The 22,175-nt window shown below is 44.4% G+C and overlaps 1 protein-coding gene across 5 annotated transcripts in view; it reads right to left on the reverse strand.

The window, feature by feature from the left end:
- Positions 1–6,192: 6,192 nt before the first annotated feature.
- LOC142592055 (Golgi-associated plant pathogenesis-related protein 1-like) overlaps positions 6,193–22,175 on the reverse strand; it is a 50,006-nt gene continuing 34,023 nt past the window's right edge. For 4 of the 5 annotated variants that reach the window (XM_075703976.1, XM_075703975.1, XM_075703977.1 and 1 more), the window contains 4 exons: positions 19,994–20,046; positions 16,988–17,413; positions 11,384–11,513; positions 6,193–8,568 (listed from right to left, as the gene is read on the reverse strand). In XM_075703976.1, the coding sequence (XP_075560091.1) occupies positions 8,336–8,568; positions 11,384–11,513; positions 16,988–17,413; positions 19,994–20,046 (842 nt within the window). In that variant the 3' untranslated portion in view covers positions 6,193–8,335. Of the gene's footprint in view, positions 8,569–11,383; positions 11,514–16,987; positions 17,414–19,993; positions 20,047–20,489; positions 20,636–22,175 lie in introns of those variants that run through there. The other variant, XM_075703978.1, reaches the window with a different exon arrangement.

Consider the following 22,175-nt stretch of genomic DNA (forward strand, 5'->3'; position numbering starts at 1 on the left):
TAGTTATTATGGTTAAGGCAGTCAGATATCCTCATGCTCTTGCATTTCGTGTCATTTAGTTGCATAAGCCATTGGTCATGCCATGAGGATACATGGTCAAGGTCTGTGAGCTTAGTCACAGGGTATTTTTCATATTTCGTGCGTTTCTTTTTCAGCCAGAAAAAATAAGCATGCAATCAGCATCTTGCTGAAAACATCAGAGTTCGATGTTTCTTATAGTTGTCTACAACTCCTTAACTGATGCCTTGACAATTGGAGCTGAAATTCCCTATTTACATGATTAACCGTAATCAAGCAATCATTGTAATCAACAACTAAATTACTGGTGCGTGCTCACCTCAGCTGTGACTAATGTGTGCTTGGTTCCGGTCATGTAAAATTATCCCTGTTCTTTAAAGCTCAATGCATGGTAGTGGGGACACCTCGTATACAGTATTGAAGCAACTGGCACAATAGTAGAATCAGCATCATAATGGATGGTGCTACGTGAGATGCTTCATTCTGGTACTTTGCTATTTGATAGTCCTCACCTGTCTGAGCCACCTGGCTTTGCCGCATGTTTTGCACTGCTATTACAATGTTGATATTCTGTGCAGGCATGGTGGCCAATCTGAAAGTAGCACTTTTGAGTTTTTCTTTCCTTGCTCTTGGTGACAGTCAAGGCAGTATTTGCAGCAGAGAGTTGCCTAGTAAGCAAATTTAGCCAAGTGAACATCTCATGCAACAATTTTGCTTTTGCCTTCATGTACGAACAACATAAACAGTCAAGATGCTACAACATGTCTGTAACACTAAAGTGCCTTCGTTGCATGAGATGCACAGGCAGCGATGAGACACTTCAGTTGAGAATTGAGAGTGTTGTGTTTTGCACATTGTGTTTTTGTCAACGTGAACTATGCACATCATTTTATTTTTCATCCTATCCATCTGAAGTAGCATGTTAGGCTTGCTGCGAGGCAAAGCTTTCCAGAATCCATTAAATAGCCTCTATCTCTCTGCCTCTCATGTTTATAAAAGAACATGTTTGCAAGAATTTTTTTGACACTATAGCTCGACTATGCACTCCGTACATGCTGAAGTAGGCGGGTATGAAGTCATTATGTGCTGGAGAAAGGTAGAACAAGGGGATTTATGAGAGGTTTCATATATAAGGGGTTTCCTGGAAGTAACTACCACACAAGAAAATAGTCAACAAAATAAAGGAATGTATTCTGCACAAATAGCCCTTCGAGAAGTGATTGCACAGCAGCTCCATGTTTTTTATAAGAATCTTACAAAGTGTCATTTGGTTAAGGTAGATTCAGATTAAAGTAGATGATAGGGAATTTCATCCATTCCAGCACAACCTTGTTGCTTTCATCATTATGTGCTATAACACCAGATTTTTGTGCACTGAATCTCAAACCTAAAGCATCCGCCTTCCCTCCACAAATATCCACCAATTTTTTGAGATCATTCAATTGTCTGTAGAAAGATGATATCATCCACATATATCAGTCCTGGTAAGCAATGCCACCCTAGTTTGCACAGTTGTCTGACACAAAAAACTTATTTCCAATCATTTTTCTATTCTCCTTAGATAGATGATAACAGCATTGCTGACCGTGGGCATCATTGCCAAAGTCCCCCTTTTTTTTTTGCATTGTCTACTCCTCATCCCTTCCAAATTCACTGCGTGGTGTTCTCCCTATAAAGTTTTTGTGATAAGCACACAGTTATACTGCTTATGCCTTTCTGCTCCAGAATATGCCGTAACAGGGAGGTGTGCAGATTTCCGTGTAGACCCTTAATATCTAACACGCTTTCTAGATGTCATCATCGACAGAGATATTTCATGGAATCCCCGCTGTGGTCACTTAAAGAAGCCACTAAGGTCCATTGTGCACCTCTTCAGATTTTTTGGCAGCAAGACGTGGGGCAAATCAATGACACCCATGCTTCAACTATACCGAGCACTTTCTCTGGGATTTTTATGATACAGCCTATCTTTCAGGTCCAATACAGTCAACTCTCGTTACAACAGACCCTGATAATCTGATAAAAAACGTAAGTTTTATCCGAAGTCCGTAATATCCGAGACGCCTCACTTCCGAAGCTTTTGTAGCGATGTCTAACAACTTTATTGCAAAGAGCGAGGGATGAATGTCCAAAGTAAAAAAACAAACAAAAAAGTCACAGTTTCGCCAGAAAGGCGAAGCATCGATTGCGATAGCAAATTGAACAAGATAAGCGCGGCAGCAGCAGTGAGCGAATTGACCTTCATGCTGTCTCTCGCTTCAACGCGAATTAAACGTCGAAAGCTCAACACATACGAAGCTCTTTGTCCACATCACAGATAGTTTCGAAGATACGACGGCCGCACTGCTGCGCCGTTAGCAGCCACCGGAGTAGAATCCCCCTCTTTCCCTCGCCTCCCCCCCCCCTGCCCACCCGTGCCTCGCGTGCAAAAGATGGCGCACTTCCGCCCCCCCCCCCTTTCCTCCCTGCCTCGCACGCAAGATATTGAGCCGCGATCGTCAACTAACCCTGGCAAGCCAGTTGCCAGCCCTTGTCGACACAGCAAAAGTCCGTTTTATATGTCCGTCTTTTACAAAAACTGCTGCTAGTTTCGTCCACTGTAACCGATAGTCTGTTGTAGCATGGTCCGTTAAACGCGAACTTAATTGCATTAATAAACTAGAGCAAACTAAGGCTGAAATATGGTCCATTATATCCGAAAGTCTGTTTGTACACAGGTTCATCGTAAGGAGCGTAGACAGTATTGGAAAAACCAACGTTTGTGCTCTTCAGAGCATACAAGGACAAGCTCATCACTCATATTTAGGTCTACCTCGGTGCCCTTCAACTACTGCAGCGATTGCCATTGCCAGAGAACACTCAGTCTCAACTTACATAGCTACTGAGATGCTTAAGCGCATATTTGGCAATTTTCCTAGACCCCCAATGACCACCTCAATTGCTTGCCAGTCGAGAGACCTCAGGCTACATGTACAAGAACAATTTTTACTCACCAGCCAACACTTCAAAAGTGCTTCGCACCAGTTGCAAGATTTCCATTGCCTTTGTGGTGTATGCAGAAGCCTCAAATATGCCTACAAATACCAGAGATTACAAAGAGGGCCCAGATGTCATGAACAGTCAGCTTACTTATTGCTGTTGCAAAGTGTATGCGGACCACATTCACATCTACATGGACAGTTCAGCCATGTCTACCAATTCAACCGCCACTGTCTTCGTTCCGGCCCATCTGGTCACAGCTAAATTTAGTATGTTGCATGTGACCAGGTCCACAGGGCCAGAAATTGCCACTCTTCTAGCATATATTGAACGAAAATCACCTTGTAAGTTGGCAGTGCTCTACGATTCTAAAGCAGCCCTCCAAACCCTGCAGGCAGCACTATGTCATTGTAACTATGAACAGATTTATTTATTTATTTATTTATTTATTTATTTATTTAAAGATACCTTACAGGCCCCTAGAGGCATTGTGTAAGGGGGGAGAGTACACTCAAAGATCATAATATACAGTCAACATGATTTCAAACATGATAGAAATTTATAATCGTGCTGCTGGAAAAGGACATGGTGTTATTTTCCAGTGACTACCTGGTCTTTGCAGCATTTTTGGCAATCACCTTGCTGATGAAGCTGCTAGATCAGCCCACAATAACACCCAGACTGTGATCATACCACTATCAAGAACGGACACTTGCAAGCGAACTTCAACAAATTGCTCAAGGCATCACGCTTGCTCTTCACAATGCTTGATCCATCACTGCAACTGTGATTCCCGTCAAACCTCTACTAGTGGGACACTACACTACTGTGCAGGCTACGATTGGGTGTAGCTTTCACAAACACACACTCCTTCCTCATTGGAATGCCTGACTCTCCTCTACGTAACCACTGTAGCAGCAAGGAGACATCGAGCACCTCCTTTGCCACTGCACCCGCTTTGATGCCCAACGTCAGCTTCTTCGAAGTGCATTCAATCAACTGGGCAGTACACACTTTACAGAGACAAAGATTCTTAGTGCTTGGACTCGTTCATCATCAAGCCAGAAATCTGTGCATGCTCTCATCATTTTTTAAAGTCAGCAGATCTGAAAGGTCACCTGTAGACACCCTACACCTGCTATGGTGCAAGTGAACTATCTCTTTCTCTTTGCCTTCTTTCTACTTTCGATCCCTCATCCACTCTCCCCTGTGCAGCGTAGCAAACCAGATGTCCGTCTGGTTAACTTTCCTGCCTTTCCTTGTTTCTCTCTCTCTCTCTCACTCTAACAACGCTATACGCAGAGTACTCTTTTTTTATGCACGTGTGTACAAGATATAAAACCTGATACATTTAGTCTTCTTTTCAGATTACGTTTCTTGTTTCTTATATGATTAAGGTTTTCGTATTCAACTTGTTTGTCCAGTCCTACCAATTGGTAGATGCTATTCGTCAACAGCACAACAAGACATGGTCAGAGTTTATTCTGGGTATCCCGAGTTTTCCTTTATATCTTGTTCGGTGCACAGGTTGTGACATATTTTATTATCTGTTTAATGTTTATATATTTAATTTTAGCTTTAATTATTATTTTCCAGTGCATACGTGTTGCCAACAGCCTTGTACACAAACTTGAATTGCTGATGAGGGAAATTAGCACAACACAAGAAAACAAACAATGTAACGGAAGACAAAGACAAGCGCTTGCTTCGTCTTCCCTTTCCGCGTTTCTTTTTTTTCCGCTAATTTCGCTCATCAGCAATGCAAGAAAGCTATCCCAACAATTATTCCTTCTAGAGCAAACTTGAGTCTTTGGGAGAAAGGTGGCTAGGATAAACCAGTGTGAGCAGATCCTTCCCCATTGTACTAGCCTTGTTTATTCACAGTGTGCTCATTTGGCAAGATTCCCAGTGAACTTTCATGCAAGGATACCATCTGTGCTTTGAAGTTGCTTAAAACAGCAATCTCACTTTCATGGAGCAGGCCATGGCATTGTTCAGCTTGCTCTAAAACAGAGTTTTGTGGCATTTAATGCTCTCTTAATCAGCACTGGGTAAAAAGGGGGACCATTATGTCTTTTCCAGAGTAATAGCACTTTTCGTTGGCAGGGCTTGAACAGCTCTGTCGTCCCAAAGGCCAGAAGCATGCCACAAACCATATCTCAGCAAAGCAGGACAGCCTATGAATGTTTGATTAAATGGACATTGTACGGGTGCAGCCAAAAAACTTCGCAAAGAAGTTGCCAAATATTTTAATCTGCCAGGTCACATCAAACAACTTAAACTTTACATTCTGCAATCACTTTCATTTTCCCTGTGACAGAAAGTGTAGTCACACATCCCATTCACAAGTTCAAGACATTGCAACCAACAGGCATTAACGTTTCAAATGGAGGTCTCAAATCAATTCCTTATACTAATGACACGGATGTGAACAACAGTGCTCTATTTTAGCAGTTTTACAGCTGGTAGGTATAGAGGTAACCATACCCGTTTTTACAAGTCATGTTTATTTTTGCTAATTCAATTGTGCAAACATTTCGTTTTTCTTTTCTGTCAGCAAGCAATCTGTTTGTGCCCCCTTGCTTGCTTTTCTTGTTCGCACTTTTCTCTCTTTGCTCAGCACCTATTGCTAGTCCTCCCAGCTTTCTTCTTCACTCATTTTCTTTAACTGTCCAAACGTGGTATTTTTGCTTACAGTCTCTATTTTGGCAACACTAAGCACATCAGATGAACTCCACTTACACACAACATTTTTCCTTGTTTCTTTCTACCGTTCTAGTTACCTTTTTTTTTGTCCTCTCCTTGGGGCTGCTTTATCTCTCTCGTTTCAGAACAGCTCAAGGTTTGAGAGCTGCCTGCTTCCATCAGCAGCCCCACACTTTTCAGCACCCTTTTACCCAGCCCTCACCTTTCCCTTTGTTGCCAGTTAATGCTTCTTGCCTGTATAAGGTCTGTATAAACCCTCCTAAGGGGTGGGGGGGGGGGGGTAAGGCAGCTTTCGCACTGACGAAGACAAGTCCTCTTGTTGAGATGTTGGCTGTGGACTGAGGCTTCTCATGGTTGCCCGCTGTTAGTTGATACACAAGTCTACATCTGTCTGCGACACTTTTTTCATGCTTTAATGCTCTTCGGGCATGTGAATTTCATGGAGGCATACATTCCTCCCTTTAATGGACAGCAGAGAGACTTGTAAACTGATCCAACAAAACAACTTTATTTCTCAAAAAAAGGCATAAAAAAAAACAATACATCACTCTTTGGTCTCTGACCCAACGCACGAAAGCGAACCATAATATCATACATTGGGCGTAGTGTGTGCTTAAGCAAGGAATGTCGTGTGCTACAAGTAAACAAGATACTTGCAATCACTTTAGTCAGAAATATACAATGATCACTGTGTGGCAATGAGACAGCCCACAAATATACTTTCTTCATCTCGTAATGTCTTTTGAATGCCCTGTACTAATACTTCAGCAGGTTTGATCATGGGCACAAGTACACCCCACCTTTCATATTCAGGAGATGCTTAAAGTGAAAAAAAATAGCTACACAAAGCTTTACAAGTTACAAGTTCCCTGTTTTCATGCTGTTTGACAGGAAAACAAACAGTAGCAAATCTGTGATGGCTACTCAACCGCAGTGGGTGTTCTGAAAAAAAAGCTTTTGGTTTTAACATTCTATAAAATTCAGTCTTGTCACACATGTTGAGAGGCTAAAGTGGTCACAACCACGTTAATGCAATATGGAACGTGAACATTAAACTGCAATTTGGAGGTTGTCTTGTTGTCTTTCGGTATTCAAACCCTACAACACTGGTCTTGTAAAACCAACCAATCCAGATACATAAATCATCTTGCCTTGTGTTACAAAACTGCCCTTGACGTCAACTTCAGCTACAATGTACACATCATTAGAGGCCAATTATAGTGCATGCTTCCTGCATTATGCAGTGTTCAGAAATGGAGATCTCACTACTAAATTGATCATGCTCACTCACTACCTGTTATTTACTTGTCAGCATAGATCTCTTTATCTACTCACACAGAATACTGATGCCAATGCATAAAGGAATGCAAAAGGATAGACAGTAGGGCGAGTTGGTACGGTAACATGATCTTGGCTTGTAGCGCGAAATGAACACGGACACGTCCGTGTTCATCCTGTCTCGTCCTGTCGATCTTGGCTTGTAGCGCGAAGTGAACACGGACACGTCCGTGTTCGTCCTGTCTGCTCCTTTCTGTGTCCGTGTTCACTTCCCGCTACAAGATAAGAGCATAAAGGAATGTTGAAGTAGAGACAACTGGCATGCTTTCATCCACCAGCAGGAGTTCTTTTCCACAAATTTAGTGAAACTATGTTACAATATAACACAGGTCATGATTTCGTGCTTATTTGTATTTGTTGTCAGACTATTATAGTTAAATTCTCAAAACACTACATTTGCAACTTTGGCAACTGTATATTTGGCCTTGGAAAAAGTAAAGGAAAATGGAAGAGCCTCACACAGATTTTAGAAAGGAAGCATAATGTCCTGAAGGCAGGATGAAGAATCTACATCAAAACAAAAACTGTTGTGGAGCGCTTTAATTTAAACGTTCACTTCTCATTAAGTTGTGAGTGTGTATGCTTAACAAAACAAGTAAGGTGGGAAAAAGGTATCAGCTCTATGACTGGCCCAGTCTCATGTGCCTCTCTCTGCATTCTTTCTTTGAGAGTTGCTTAGTGTGTCTTCATGCAAATGTGACATGTCAAGCACAAATAGCTCAAGTGCACATATAAAAACCTTTAAAAGCTTACATGTGCAAAAACACTTGTACGATACAATTTACATAGTAAATATATATGTTTGTGCTCTGAAAATAATGGTTTATAAAACTTGCGGTTGATGCCTTAGTCATGGCAGCTTTAGAATACACTGGTGTTTACTCACATTTGCATCTAAGCATACGTACTTATGCTACTTTTGAACACAGCTCAGATAAACTTTGCGCTCACATAGTGTCCTTCAGTCCTAAAAACATACATTTCGCTGCTCTGGCAGACCAGCTCATGCATTGTTGTATACATATGTTTGTATTTTGTTCTCTAATGCTTATGCTCTCCTTTACTGGACCAAAACGGTGCATAGACACTGCAGTAGTGCTTACGTTGACATTGGCACTTGACACCAAGATTACTTGTAATAATGCGGGTAATACTGTGCAGAAAGGATTTTTTGGTAAGCGAACTTCTGAACCAGGAAATGCAGACTTTCTGATAACTGAACTTTGACAGAAAAAAGCTCGTATATATACAATCTTGCAAAGCAGCCATGCGCTCATCCGCGATGGCGCCGTGCTCACTTCTTGGGCGGCAGCACATTCTGGGCGAAGGATCCGATGAGGTTGCCTGCGGGGTTGTAGTTGGCCACAACGATCAGCTTGCCAGTAGCTGTGCGGGCGCGGGCCGTGCCCAGCTCTGTGCTGGCCTTCCAGACAACTTGCGTGAAGTGACCGGAGCCGAGGCTACGCGGCTCGCAGCCGAACTGGTGCTGCTTGATCTCGCTATACCACGAATCGACTGCTTCTTGCCCTGCAAACACAGCAGCGAGTGTGGTGGTTAAGCGTACGACACCTGCTGACACAGTCACGCAGTCACGAGCGTCTTAAGAGCAAACTTTAGGCTTTAGCTCTGGGTCAATTCCGATTTCCCTATTCAAGTACATGTAAAATGCAGAAATGTACTCTGATTGGACAACCGCGTGACTGATTTGAATGAAATTTGTTGCCTGTGAAAGAATTTAAGTGCTAGCAATTCTGAAAAGCTGGATGTCGAATCATTACGATGAATTTGACAAAAGTTCTAATAATCAACAAGTTACAGAAAAAAAAATAGAAGCACGAAGTTTACAAATCTCCAACTCTGCGATGCAGCATTTCTGCAAACTTAATCTCTTTGAGCATCTCAAGTGGAACAACTTTGTATATAAATTTATAGCTTATGTGAAATTCTTACGCGCAATTTTTACGATGGTTGTGCAAAAAGTCCTACTCGCAGATTAGTGGTATACTTCAGAGTGATGTATAATACATCAATTTTGTCCACTTTAGGCGTATTATTAGGTGTAGTTTACCGATTTGTGGTATCGTTCTTTTTTTTTTTATTGCTGCGTTACAGAGTTGTAAACTTAATACATAAACCTAACAATTGTATCTTTAATAATTTTTTTTATATATGCATTAATATCATAAATTGTAAGTTCACTTCTACAGTTACTAGATATTAACTTTTCCTGTTAAATGCAACAAACCTCATCAAATTCGATGCAGTAGCTACCGAAAAAAAAAAAAAGGATTTCTGTGTTCCCATAGGAACTCCCATAGGATGGCTAGCTTCGATCAGTCCGAAACAAAATAAGTTAATGGTTTTTGGGCAGAGCCAGACCTTATGTTATGATGGGCATTAAGTGTTATAGCGAATTGTTACACACAGCGCATCATACATACATTTACTCGCTTTTCACGTAGCCATGGCCTTTATCTCCTACTTCTGTGAAATCTTGCCATGAGCTCACCAGCTAACTCCGCGAGGCGAACTGATACGGCATGCACATATGTATTTTGCTTGTAAAATGTAGGCAAGTGTATAAACTCCATATTCCTTATTTCTGGAAGTGCTGCAATTTCCTGGTGGTGCGATGTGACGAATCTTATTGTGACGTCGGTTTGGAATAATTACGTAAGGTATCGTGCACGCTTGAGCTGCAGAGCTGGTAGCGTGCGGCTATAAGTGTGTCACAAAACATATTGCCTTCGTGCGAAAACTGAAATTTCGAGCTATAATTGTGTATCGCAATGACCTCATTGCATCCAGTACTGTTCTAGTGCACTCTGGACTGCTGTAATTACACCTGAGCCCCCCACAAAACGTCTACTGCAGAAGCTGCAGCATGTGCCTTGGTGCTCATATGAAACAGTCCAGAGCAGGCTCCAACTTCACATTCTGGCCTGTCTGTTAGGATAGTGCTCTTGGATTGCGTGGCTGGCCACCAAACATAGCCCGCCCAACACATGGCTGGCCGAGAGAATCAACAGCCAACTGTTTCTCAAAGTTTTGCCAATTGTCGGCCATCAGTCAGAATTGCGCTTGAGGCTCTCATTTGTGTCCCGGCCAAGACGGGCACAAAAGAAAGGGTAGCGTATACATATTGCAAGGGCTGGCGTGCAACAAAGCCGAACTTCTCATGGACAGTAGTGCTAGGATTATGCATATGTGGTGCGAAAAAGGGTTTCATTGCGTTTCACCGCATTTAATGCAAGAAGCGTCAATGGAAAAACAAAGTTACAGAAACATTAATTGCGCCGCTCCAAGATGACTGTCGTGGCACTTCGAATTTCAAGCCCTAACCCTACTTACATTACTTCCTTTGCGTTCTTTCATTCGCCCGACCAAAGCGTCCACTAACTTGGAATCGCCTATTTCTAAAACTTGTCAATTCGTGATGTAGTGGGCACAGCACGTTGGCTATAGCTGCACAAGAAGGCTACATAATGACGGGAGACACGCACTAAAGAAACTGAGCAATATTATCTTTTTCCCAATCGTGGTCGCTGATGCCTTTGCATTTAGCAGCATTGCACAGGTACTTTGGGCGCACCAAGGGCGCACTACATCATGCTATTCATGCGCGCATATGTTTATTTCGTACAATGCGCGCAGGTGCACCGTGCGACTGCAGTGTTAATCTGTTATGTGTTTTCAGTTTACAAAACGAAAAAAAAGTTCAACCAACGATTACGATACTCCCTAATGCGAAATTCGAGCGCAGCTTTATACGTGTTTTCATTTTGCAATATACTGACTGTCGCGGATTATCTGTATCGTGCGGCACGTTGCAAATGGAGCTAAGCGTGGCGCGACTGCCTCGCTAGTCTGGAGATCGCGAGAGGCAGTGCTTTTCTTCTCACACCTTTGCCATACCCTCCTCCTCCACTTTCCTCCTCGCGTTTCTGATCCCCCGCTATGCTCCGCGTTCGTTTTTTCATCCTTTGCTGTGCTCGTTCACTACGTTACGGTTACGCCGACTCCAACACTCGCCGCAGAAACGAGCGCCTAAGAGCTGCACTCTAAAAAGCTTCAGATATTTGTTGCACACGAAACATTGCGCATCATCTGTTCGACTCCTTCAGGGAAATTTTGCCATGAGAAACATGTTAGCAACTTCAAGTTCAGCAGATGCTTGGCATGACAATTAGAGCGAAATATTTTTGCTGAGGTTCTGCTCCAAGCAGTTGTCCGTTTTTACATCTTTTTTTCGCGGCAGTATAAATAAACGAGGGGTATTGGAAAGCTAAATGCTGCGCAAGGGAAAATATTTTGTGCCCAACGAAAGTGACTGCATACGCACCTGTCACCTCCTTGGTGGGGTCCGATGACCAAGCCATGTAAATGTTCTCGCCGTACTTGTTGTTCGGACGATGACAAAATGTGTCCTTCTTGGCCAGCGTATCAGCCCATTCTTGCGCATACCGGCAGAGCTGCAAAAGAAAAGCACGGGGGTCAAATTACTCCGGGTGGGTTCTGGACATGGCATCGAAATGCAGGTATCATTTACTATTCGACAAATCAATACATGTTGCCGTCGTCATCAATATGCTTTCTCGTTGGGATTCCTTGCATGGTTCGAGAAATGCTTCCCACCATAATTCACTTTGCAGAAGTATGTCTCCAGCGCTATCACCTTTACATGACACCACCAAATGACATGGATGACAGGATATTTTAACATTTCATTTGAATGTTAACATTACATGACGCTTCCATAATAATCTTCGTATACCGTAATCGTTTAACATATGGTCAGTTTAACCCTGATTTAATCCGATTTAACCCTGAGGGATGCACTAGAATAGGTGCAATACATTTCATTGAATACATTCCGGAGGAAATTTTTGAAAAGGAGCTTTCAAAAGTGGACATACAAGAGAGCAATGTTTACTTTGTTCATTCCCCTTCAACACAACGTTTCCTCTCAGGTGGTGCAACGTCGATAGCAATGTCCTGCGTATTACACCTTTCGTCATATGGACACTCCATTGACACTACATGCATATTTTCGTCGTCGTCGTGATGTTCCGTATAAAGTTCACGTGTGATAAAATCTCATCATGCCCCACATGCCGTATGCAATGGGTGCAAGCGGAAGCGTGCGAGGGTGAGCCGCAACATATCGTGGCTTGACGTGCGCCCAATGTTGGGGGTCATGTGATAAAGCGCGCGGTGATAAATCGAGCACCAAAGGGGCACGTGAGCGCGCGTCTCTTTCCCTAGTCCGGCCGTGCGCCGTCCACACCCTACCTTGGAGGTAATCCAAAGTAAGTTGAGCCCAATTGCCTGATGATTGCATATGCGCAGTCTTGGTGCGCGCCGGAGGTAACGAGTTTCGGAGATGCATTGAATGGAGAGGCAGCTGCAGAAGCGTGCGCCCCCCTCAGTTCGCGCGCTTCATCACGCCAGCGTTGCGACAGCGTATTCGCGGTCATCGATTGAGATCTAGCTGTTCATGCTGGCCAGTGCGCGCGTGACACCATGCTTGTAAATAGAATTTTTGAGCGAATGTTTGCTGCCAATATACGGCCGAAAAAACTACGAGCCTTATAATTAATTCGTGCGGTTGTATAATACCTTAATATCGCTACCAATGCTTCGCCTTTTGGGCGAAACTGCGACTTTTTTCTCCACGCAGCTGTGATGGTACCCCTGCAAGGTTGGCATCAATAAAAGGTGCCGGATATCGACAAAGGAGAGGTGAGACGGCACGCATGCGCGAGGCTTCGCTCGGGAGTAATTCATGGTCATGAACAATCACCCAATGGCTGGTGTCTATGGACTGTCGCACTGGCTATGACGTCATCGACTTAAAAGCACTTCTTGTTGGGCTAGTTGGTAGCTGTTCATAATAAAATATAGAGACGCCGAATAAACGGACACACACGAGAGAAGAGAATGGGACAGGGCGCCACTCGCAACTGCTTTAGTCACAGAACGCAGGCACATATATATACCGTCAGCCAACGCATATGCACAGAGCAAACTTACAATCACACTTCTGATCAAACATTCAATGATACACAACGCTCAAGTAACTTCTTCTCGGCCTTATATAATGATAACAAAGTTTCGTCCACACAAGCTGCCTTTCTTGCCTATATGATAGGCTTCAACCAGTTCCCTTGCTCTAGTATCAGTGCTTCGGGCAAGAATCCGCACATCTGAGCGTGGTTCACAAGAGCGTGAGAGACAGGTCCCGATGTGCTTAGGCAAGTTTGAGCCCTCTTTCATTTGCTCAACAGTTCTTTCATGTTCCCTGACACGCTCATTAACACAGCGCCCGGTCCCACGAGACGGAATCTGGTACACAACCCCTTAAAATTAAATTATGGGGTTTTACGTGCCAAAACCACTTTCTGTGGGTTCTTTAACGTGCACCTAAATCTAAATACACGGGTGTTTTCGCATTTCGCCCCCATCGAAAAGCGGCCGCCGTGGCCGGGATTCGATCCCGCTACCTTGTGCTCAGCAACCTAACACCATAGCCACTGAGCAACCACGGCGGGTGTACACAACCCCTTCGGCACACTTCATGAAAGGTCGCCCATGCTTGGTCCCACAGCCTATTTGTGTTATTTTCTTTTCTTCTTGTGATTTGAGAGCAAAGGCATCCGAGCTTCCTTGGGGCTGAAAACACAAGCAGGATGCCATGTCTGCTCGCTACCTTCTTTTAGATCGTGGGCCACCTTGTGCACATACGGCACGGACACCGGTCTCACCTCTTGCCGAAGGGCCTCTGCTCCAGCTCTCATCGCCTTTCTCTTCATATTTTTGTAAGAGGCTTTCGGCTACTCCTGTTACGACAGACCGGGCGCTGTGTTAATGAGCGTGTCAGGGAACATGAAAGAAATGTTGAGCAAATGAAAGAGGGCTCAAATTTGCCCAAGCACATCGCGACCTGTCCCTCACGCTCTTGTGAACTACGTTTTTCAGATGTGCGAATTCTTGCCCGAAGCACTGATACTAGATCAAAGGAACTGATTGAAGCCTATCACATAGGCCAGAAAGGCAGCTTGTGCGTTGGCGAAACTTCGTTATCATTATATAAGGCCGAGAAGTTTCTTGAGCGTTGTTTATCATGAATGTTTGATTAGATGCGTGACAGATTGTAAGTTTGCTCTGTGCGTATGCGTTGACTGACGGTATATGTGCCTGCGTTCTGTGAATAAAGCAGTTGCGAGTGGCGCCCTGTCCCGTTCTCTTGTGTGTGTCCGTTTATTCGGCGTCTTCATATTTTATAATGGACGTCATCGACAGCGGCAGAAAAGAAAGGACCTCAAAATTTGCATTAGCTATTATGAGAGCTTGTCGGCTCCCTGCTACGTACAGCGAAATAATATTTGGCTCGCATGTTCATAGCAGCATTGTCTACAGATTGCTAACGTTTTCTTACCATGCTCAATAAGTGTTCCAGTGCCCCTTTAAATTGTAGCTGAATGGGCGGCTTAAGTGGATTTCCTGAGCTTTCGATATCAAGAGCTCATAAAGCAAAAATAAATAAATGGGAATTATGACATTTGCTGTAATTTAACTGCATGAGGCCTCTAAGAAAAAATATTCACTGGCATAGCACATGTTTTGGCTGTAAATCAACAATACAGGGTGTTTTTTTAGCTGCACCAAATTTTAAAAATTATAAAATGTAAACCACGGTAACGTTACGTTTGCCACTCGAGTGTACGGATTGGCAGCCTCTAGATACAGAGCAATTTCCGCAATTACGTGGGTAATTAGCGATGTTACGGTAATTAACTTTATAATTATCAACAATGGGTGGCTACAGCAAATGAGTACTTTGAAGCCCGTCCTCGACACTACCTATCCCAACGATTAAATTTTTAATAGCGGATTTCATGTGGGAGCTACGCAAACAATTAGTTCCCCTTGTAAGGCTCCTTGAAACAGAAACTGGCCGCTATCTTGGGCCGCTATCTTGTACACGTTCGAAAAGCCGACGTTCGATTTCGCCTCCGCGATTGCCCAGGCTGCGCCGATATCGCGGCCTAGGCCAATCTAGTCCAATCGCGTGAGGCGAAATCGAACGCCGGCTTTTCGAACGTGTACAAGATATGTTCGAAAAGCCGACGTTCGATTTCGCCTCACGCGACTGGACTAGATTGGCCTAGGCCGCGATATCGGCGCAGCCTGGGCAATCGCGCGAGGCGAAATCGAACGTCGGCTTTTCGAACGTGTACAAGATAGCGGCCCTGGCTGGAAAAAGAGCGTCTGTGTCGTCGATGTTGCCGCGTCCCGACCTTTCGTCACGTCTCCGAGGTCACCGCCGGCCCCGCCCCCGAGCAGCTTGCGTTATCTCCTTGCTGTGTGCGGCGTTGGCCTAGCGCTTCAATACCGGCAGTCCTCCAAATTTACTTCGTCATTCCGTTGGGCGCCACGTGTCCACTTCCACCGACGAAATGCCGTTGCAGGGGCCCAAGGGAATGACGAAGCAAATTTGGCGGCCCGCCGGCATGGAAGCGCTACGCCAACGCCGCAGACAGCAAGGAGGTAACGCAAGCTGCTCGCGGGGCCGGACCGGCGGTGAACTCGGAGACGTGACGAAAGGCGCGGACGCTGGGACGCGGCGAAATCGACGACACAGACGCTCTTTTTCCAGCCAGTTTCCGTTTCAAGAAGCCTTACAAGGGGAATTAATTGTTCGCGTAGCTCCCACATGAAATCCGCTATTAAAAAATTAATCGTTGGGATAGGTAGTGTCGAGGACGGCCCCAAGTGCACATTTGCTGCAGCCACCTATTGTTGATAATTAGAATGTTAATTACCGTAACTTCGCTAATTACCCACGTAATTGCGGAAATTGCTGTGTATCTAGAGGCTGCCAATCCGTACACTCGAAGGGTAAGCGTAACGTTACCGGGATTTATATTCTTCTAATTTAATAAACTTGATGCAGCTAAAAAATACACCCTGTATACGGAGAACCTAGAGCCATTGTGCACATATGTAACCTGCGCGTAAACTCATGTAATGTCGATTTGGAACCCTTGAGGTATAAATAACGATAACCATTAGTGTTTGCCCACATGTGACAATTCAGCTGTATCGCTTTGAAGTTAGTTATGGAGATGCGCCCTCCCTCTTCTCCCTATCACCTCTTTGTCATTATTCAGCGCTCTACTTTCAGCATGTTGTTTGTGAAATCATCCTATATCTTCTGCGTCGACAAACAATCATTTTAATATTAGAGTCATCAATGGAGTGGCAGGGAGTGTATTCAGACATTCTGACAATAATAATAATATATGGGGTTTTACGTGCCAAAACTACTTTCTGATTATGAGGCACGCCGTAGTGGGGGACTCCGGAAATTTCGACCACCTGGGGTTCTTTAACGTGCACCTAAATCCAAGTACACGGGTGTTTTCGCATTTCGCCCCCATCGAAATGCGGCCGCCGTGGCCGGGATTCGATCCCGCGACCTCGTGCTCAGCAGCCTAACACCATAGCCACTGAGCAACCACGGCGGGTAGACATTCTGACAAGACAGTGTATATATAGTGGCAGTAGTGGTCGATCCCCTCTACCTAAACGTCACTTCCGACACCATTGCAAAAGAACGATACACTAAAGATAACAATTTTGCACAGGTCTACATATTTTAGCTACACTCGTACTAGAGTCACCTTAATACACTGCATGGAGCAACCTCAGTCGAACGATATATTGAAGAAAGATAGCTGATGTGTTCTGCCACTACGTGAAATGTATAGAAAGCTTTATCGGTAGCTTGGTCACAATGCAACTCCTCTAGCCGTGCACGACTCAAATAACTTGCTTGTGAATGACAACACAAAGTCGTGGGCACATATGCCACGCATCGAGAAGTCTACGGTCATGCGAGGCCTTTTCGTGCAAGCTCTGTTCGCCGCGGGCATAACCTTACCTCATCACTGTGCTTGAGCGCCGGGACACCGTGGATGGCCCTGTAGTGGTTGTGCCACTTGAGGCTGTCTTGCCGGAACTCCTTGTCACTGAGGGGCTTGGCCGGGGCCTTCCGGTCGCCTGAGGGCTTGATCAGTGCCTGTGGGTCGTTGGGCAGCTCCTCGACGGTTGTCTTGTTCTTGTCTTTCTTGCCGCTCAGGAAGCCGAAGATACCTTTTTTGGACTTTTCGTGAACTTGGGGGCCACCGTCGTCGGTGACAACGTCCTCGATCACCTCCTCGGTACCGTCCGCGTGCTGCTTGATTGTGCGCTTCACCACGGTCCTTTTCACCTGGCAGCCTGTCTCGAAGATGTCGTTCGGAAATCCCGACGATGTCTCAGAGACCTGCACGATGCGCTGAGTCCTGGTGGTGGTGGTGACCACGCCCTGTTGACACAAAGCAGACACCACAACGCCGATAATACATATCGTGATGCAAGATAGACAAGTTTGGAGGCGTCGACTTGAAGGATACTAATTAGCGTTTGATTCGCAAGATGTAGAACACGGAAGCATGTGTTTTGGGGCGTGCTAAAACCACACAAGAACAGCGAATAGTTTTTGTCCAGTGAACTGTGGTCGAATTTCGGTTGTGCCTAGAAGTCAACTAAACGCTACTGTGAAGGACGATTTGAGCCTGCAGCTACGCGCCATATAAAAGTTAATGGGAGAGAGAGTACACATTGTTCCGTGATTTTCGCTTATTTCTCCCACGTAACTTGACACTACAGTTGCTGTTGTTTGCGCAGATCGCGTACACTGCACTTTCTTCGGACTGAGGTTATACAAAAATGTTTTAATCAAATCGAAGATAACATTCGCTGCATTAAAGGTCTAGGCCCGGGCGTTTACTGGCCACAAGCCAGAAAGTTATTTTACCACATGGTATCCGTACACTACATGCTCCTTCCGTGCTTCAGAACGTTAAGTAAAATTGTGAATATTTATCACTGTATTGTATTTAATGAAATCACAACGCGAGTACATTTTTAAAAGGTAAGTGTGAAATCAGGCTGGCACTTTTGTGCGCGCATGTGAAAATACAGCTCGTAAGAAACGCAATTACTAGCCATTACATTAACATTACGTTCGGATATTGCCGGACAGCAAATGAGTTGCGACCGCGCCATATCTATGCATACCCTCGTCGGTATTCACGCCCTCATTGTAATCGTACGTGCAAATAGGTGACTAGGTCGTGTGTGCAGATTCAGCCTGCACTTGAGCATCAATGCAACATCCAGGGAAAAAAATATGTATAGATAAATAAATGCGCACAGTAAAGTCATGACAGAAATTGTGCAGCTTCCACATGCTGCAAGAACTTGAGCTTGTGAATATAAATTTCGACGAGTTCCGAGACACAATGTCCTGTTTGCAAATGGAAGAGCTGGCGAATCGGCGAAACGTGCCTCGAGCACGAATAAAAAAATATGATTCCACTACTCCCCGCGACATAAGGAAAATATTACGAAAACTCTCCGCGAGATGCAAATACCTTGTTTCACGGCTTTAGCCTTGGCGCAGTCCATAGACTAATCGCTTTCTTTTTAAAATTTATCACGCAAGTTTCTCATCGTGTTGGTGTGGTGCGGCGGACAAAGGCGTAGACCACGTGTTGCTGTGTTGTCCCATTTACGCCTACCAAAGGTGGCCGCTACTTACAAAATTGAGGGCGTTGTGCAACAATTGGTCAATTTGGACAATACTCGGACCATGGGCCGTTACAGGCCTTGAACACACGCCTTGACCGCGGTGAAATGTACTTCTTTACGAGTACGCATTTAAAGCCCAAGAAAATGTCTATACATCGCCAATCGCGCTTATGGCTGTTTAGATTTTTTTTCTTCTATTATTAGTTTAAGCCGTTTCGCTTTCCTTTTCAATCGATGGTTTGTTGGCATGCATGTGGTAACATGCAAGTTTGTGGGTTACACACGCACACATTGCAAAAGAAAAGACGCGGAAAAACGCCTGTCACTTGTCTGCTTTTTTACAGCGAAGCTGCTTATGGCTAAGGTTGCGTGTGTAACCCATTCATGTGCGCGAGCAAAAATTATCATCATCAGCAATGACTCGTGTCACTGCTCGTGCGTTCGTCGTCGTCTTCTTCCAGAATGCCCGTCCAACACTGCCCGTCCCTCTGCGAAGGCGCTGACGGCACTGGCCCACTATGGAGTCCCTGTAACGGCTCCTGCAGGGAGGCTTCCTGCGGGAGCCATTTACAGCAACTCTATAGCCCACTGCCAGTCGGCGCGATGTTTTCGCTCACAAATGCTTTGCCTCAATATATCGCGAAATGAAAACACAAATGTATATAACGAATGTATAAACAAATGAACGCGAATGTATAAAAATAAATGTGTGTGCGTACTTTTCGTCACGATGTCCACCGATCAAGACAATAAATGTGTTCGTACCTTTGTTCAAAACTGCGTCACCTCTTTGTCGTGCGCTACACAGCTTCGCTGGTCATACACCTTCACAGAGTGGAATAGCTCATGATTTTTTTTTTAATTGAGTGTTTGCGCTTGCCAAGTATGCACCTGTAAGTCCCATTAAGTTAGTGTTGGTACATACTAAGTACTGAAATCTCTTCGGCTGACATTAAAAAAAATTTTGTTCCGTGCACAAAACACGATCTGATTATGGGGCACGCCGTAGTGAGGCACTGCGGATTAATTTTGACCGCTTAGGGCTCTTCAACGTGCACCCAATGCACGGGACTAGGGTGTTCCTGCATTTCGCCCCCGTCAAAAGTCGGTCGCCGTGGCCGAGATTTGATCCCGCTATCTCGTGCCTATAGCAGCGCAACGCCACAGCCACTAGGCCACCACGGCGGATCTTCGGTTGACATAGTATGAATATGTACGCATCTATGTATGTACGTATGAGAGTAAAAAATAAAGTGAGAACAGCAACGACTGTCGGAAGCACATGAACTAAATTAAATGAAACAAGACTCACCCCATCTACGCGAGTCACTGTCTGCTGGAATGAGTGGTTGCCAGAAGACATCTCTGTGCAGGGAAAGAACAAAAGGCACATTTCAATATAAAATCGAAAGACGCGTTACGCCAACGATTTTCGTCAAAAAAAAAATGCAAATTACGTCACCGTCCACAAAACTTGACGACCACTCGCACAGAAATGTCACCGCTCGCCTAAAGTCGTCTGGCAAGTGATCATTTTCGAAAGTTGGCTTTTCCGAGCTAGATGGTCGAAATTCTGCCGGCAGCGCTCATCGTTGAGACGACCATTATGCGTTGGACACGTTTATTACAGAATTACGAGCATTTTAAGCGCAGCAAGGACATATTGCATGTATAAATACGCATTAGTGGCAGAAGTATTCGCTATTATAACAACTTCAGGGTTTCGGCACGTGGCGTCCCAGGAAAGCGACGTCGCTGTTTGTGGAAATAAATCTAGTATAGGATCGACGAATCAGCCTCATACTCACTTGGTGTCTGCTCTTCTCTACAGCGGCTCAGCCTCGACTAAGCTGGTTGTTGGTTTTCCGGTACTGTGCCGTCTAATGGCCCGTGAGCTTATGTGTCCGAGGTGCGACTCGGAATGTTTTATGTGGCTCTCTTATCGCGACTGGGGCTGTCTTTGTAGTGCGGCGTTGCCGCCTCGCGTCTGCCGTTACCACATATGCAGAAATATCGCCGGCATGCTAGCTTCATACAGACACAAATCAGAGTTGGAAACCTATTGTCGTTTTATCTTGTCGCGTTTTGCCGCTGTTCTAAATGTGTTGTGGTAAGACCCTTGGCACTCGCTTTCGCTTATCACTGCGTTTACTGCGGTATACTTACTTCTGCAAAACGGAGGTGCAGGTCAAAATACCTCGTATCTCTGAAAATGTGCCGTTTCTGGATTCGTCTTGAGCACTATATTAGGAAGAAGGTACATTAGGAAAACCAAACCGCACGTGATTTAATGGAAGCGTGCTGCACACGAAAGAAAAAAAAATTCTAGCTGTATCAGTGGTATGAGCGATATATCACTGATACAGCTAGAGCGATGATACCAGTGATGATTTTTGACAATCAGATTGAGCGGCTTTTAAAAGGCGGCTACCGTCACTCGGTGTTGACGGCAATGGGGGAAGCTTTACTAGCTTTATATATATATATATATATATATATATATATATATATATATATATATATATATATAGGATGCCCTATTTCGGAATAAACAGTTGTGAGTGTAGCGCTCGTCTTTCCTTTCCTCTCGTTACTCTCACTGTTATCTTTCATTTTCGAGCTGTTGTGCTACAAAGATCCATGTTAAGCAAGCACCAACTCCTCCAAGAAGAATTTATGCTGAAATCAGTCGGAAGTGGGGCCCGTGTCGTTGTCTATGTGTCTATCTTTTTTGTGCGCTTCTGATTCACGGCAATTATATCTTGCAGCAAACACCAACTATGCCAGGAAACAGTTCTCTTGATCTTGAAACTATATTGGGACAATTCTTTAAAACATTATTTGGTTATATATAGGCTCACTCAAACTCCTTCATTGCACTCTACATAGATCACGGAGCTATATATATATATATATATATATATACACGCTTGCGAGTGGTCGCACTGGCTAACACTCCCAGGGTTAGTCCTAGTAGACAAACATAAATACCCCAGAAAGTGGATGCGAAAACGACGCCGTGGTAGCTGACTTGGTAAGAGCATCGCACGCGTAATGCGAAGACGTGGGTTTGCGTTCCACCTGCGCCCAGTTATTTTTTCATCTACCTTCATTCCAATAAAGGGAAAATGAGACATCCACTCAATCGTAGCAGTCAACGGAAACACATACGGGTTCCTTGAAAGAAAAAGCCTCGCAGTTGAAGAAAAATTCGTCCTGGTCCGCGACACCAACCTGGGACCACGCGGGACCCGGGACTCATTGGATGTCTCATTTTCCCTTTATTAATTACTTCTCTCCACCTTGCGGGTTTCCGCAAAACTGTTACGCCATACTTTCCTTTCCATTAATTTATCGTTTCTTTAATTCAATTAATGAGTGCAACTAATTTACCCTATGCTGTCCTTAGCGTCTTTGTTCGCTTCTTATGATTACATATATACATAAGGTATGGAAAGATAATTAATACCTAATATGTTAGCATCTGATAAAGC

The sequence above is a fragment of the Dermacentor variabilis genome, chromosome 1 (assembly GCF_050947875.1).
Source record: "Dermacentor variabilis isolate Ectoservices chromosome 1, ASM5094787v1, whole genome shotgun sequence".
Classification (NCBI taxonomy): Eukaryota; Metazoa; Arthropoda; class Arachnida; order Ixodida; family Ixodidae; genus Dermacentor; species Dermacentor variabilis.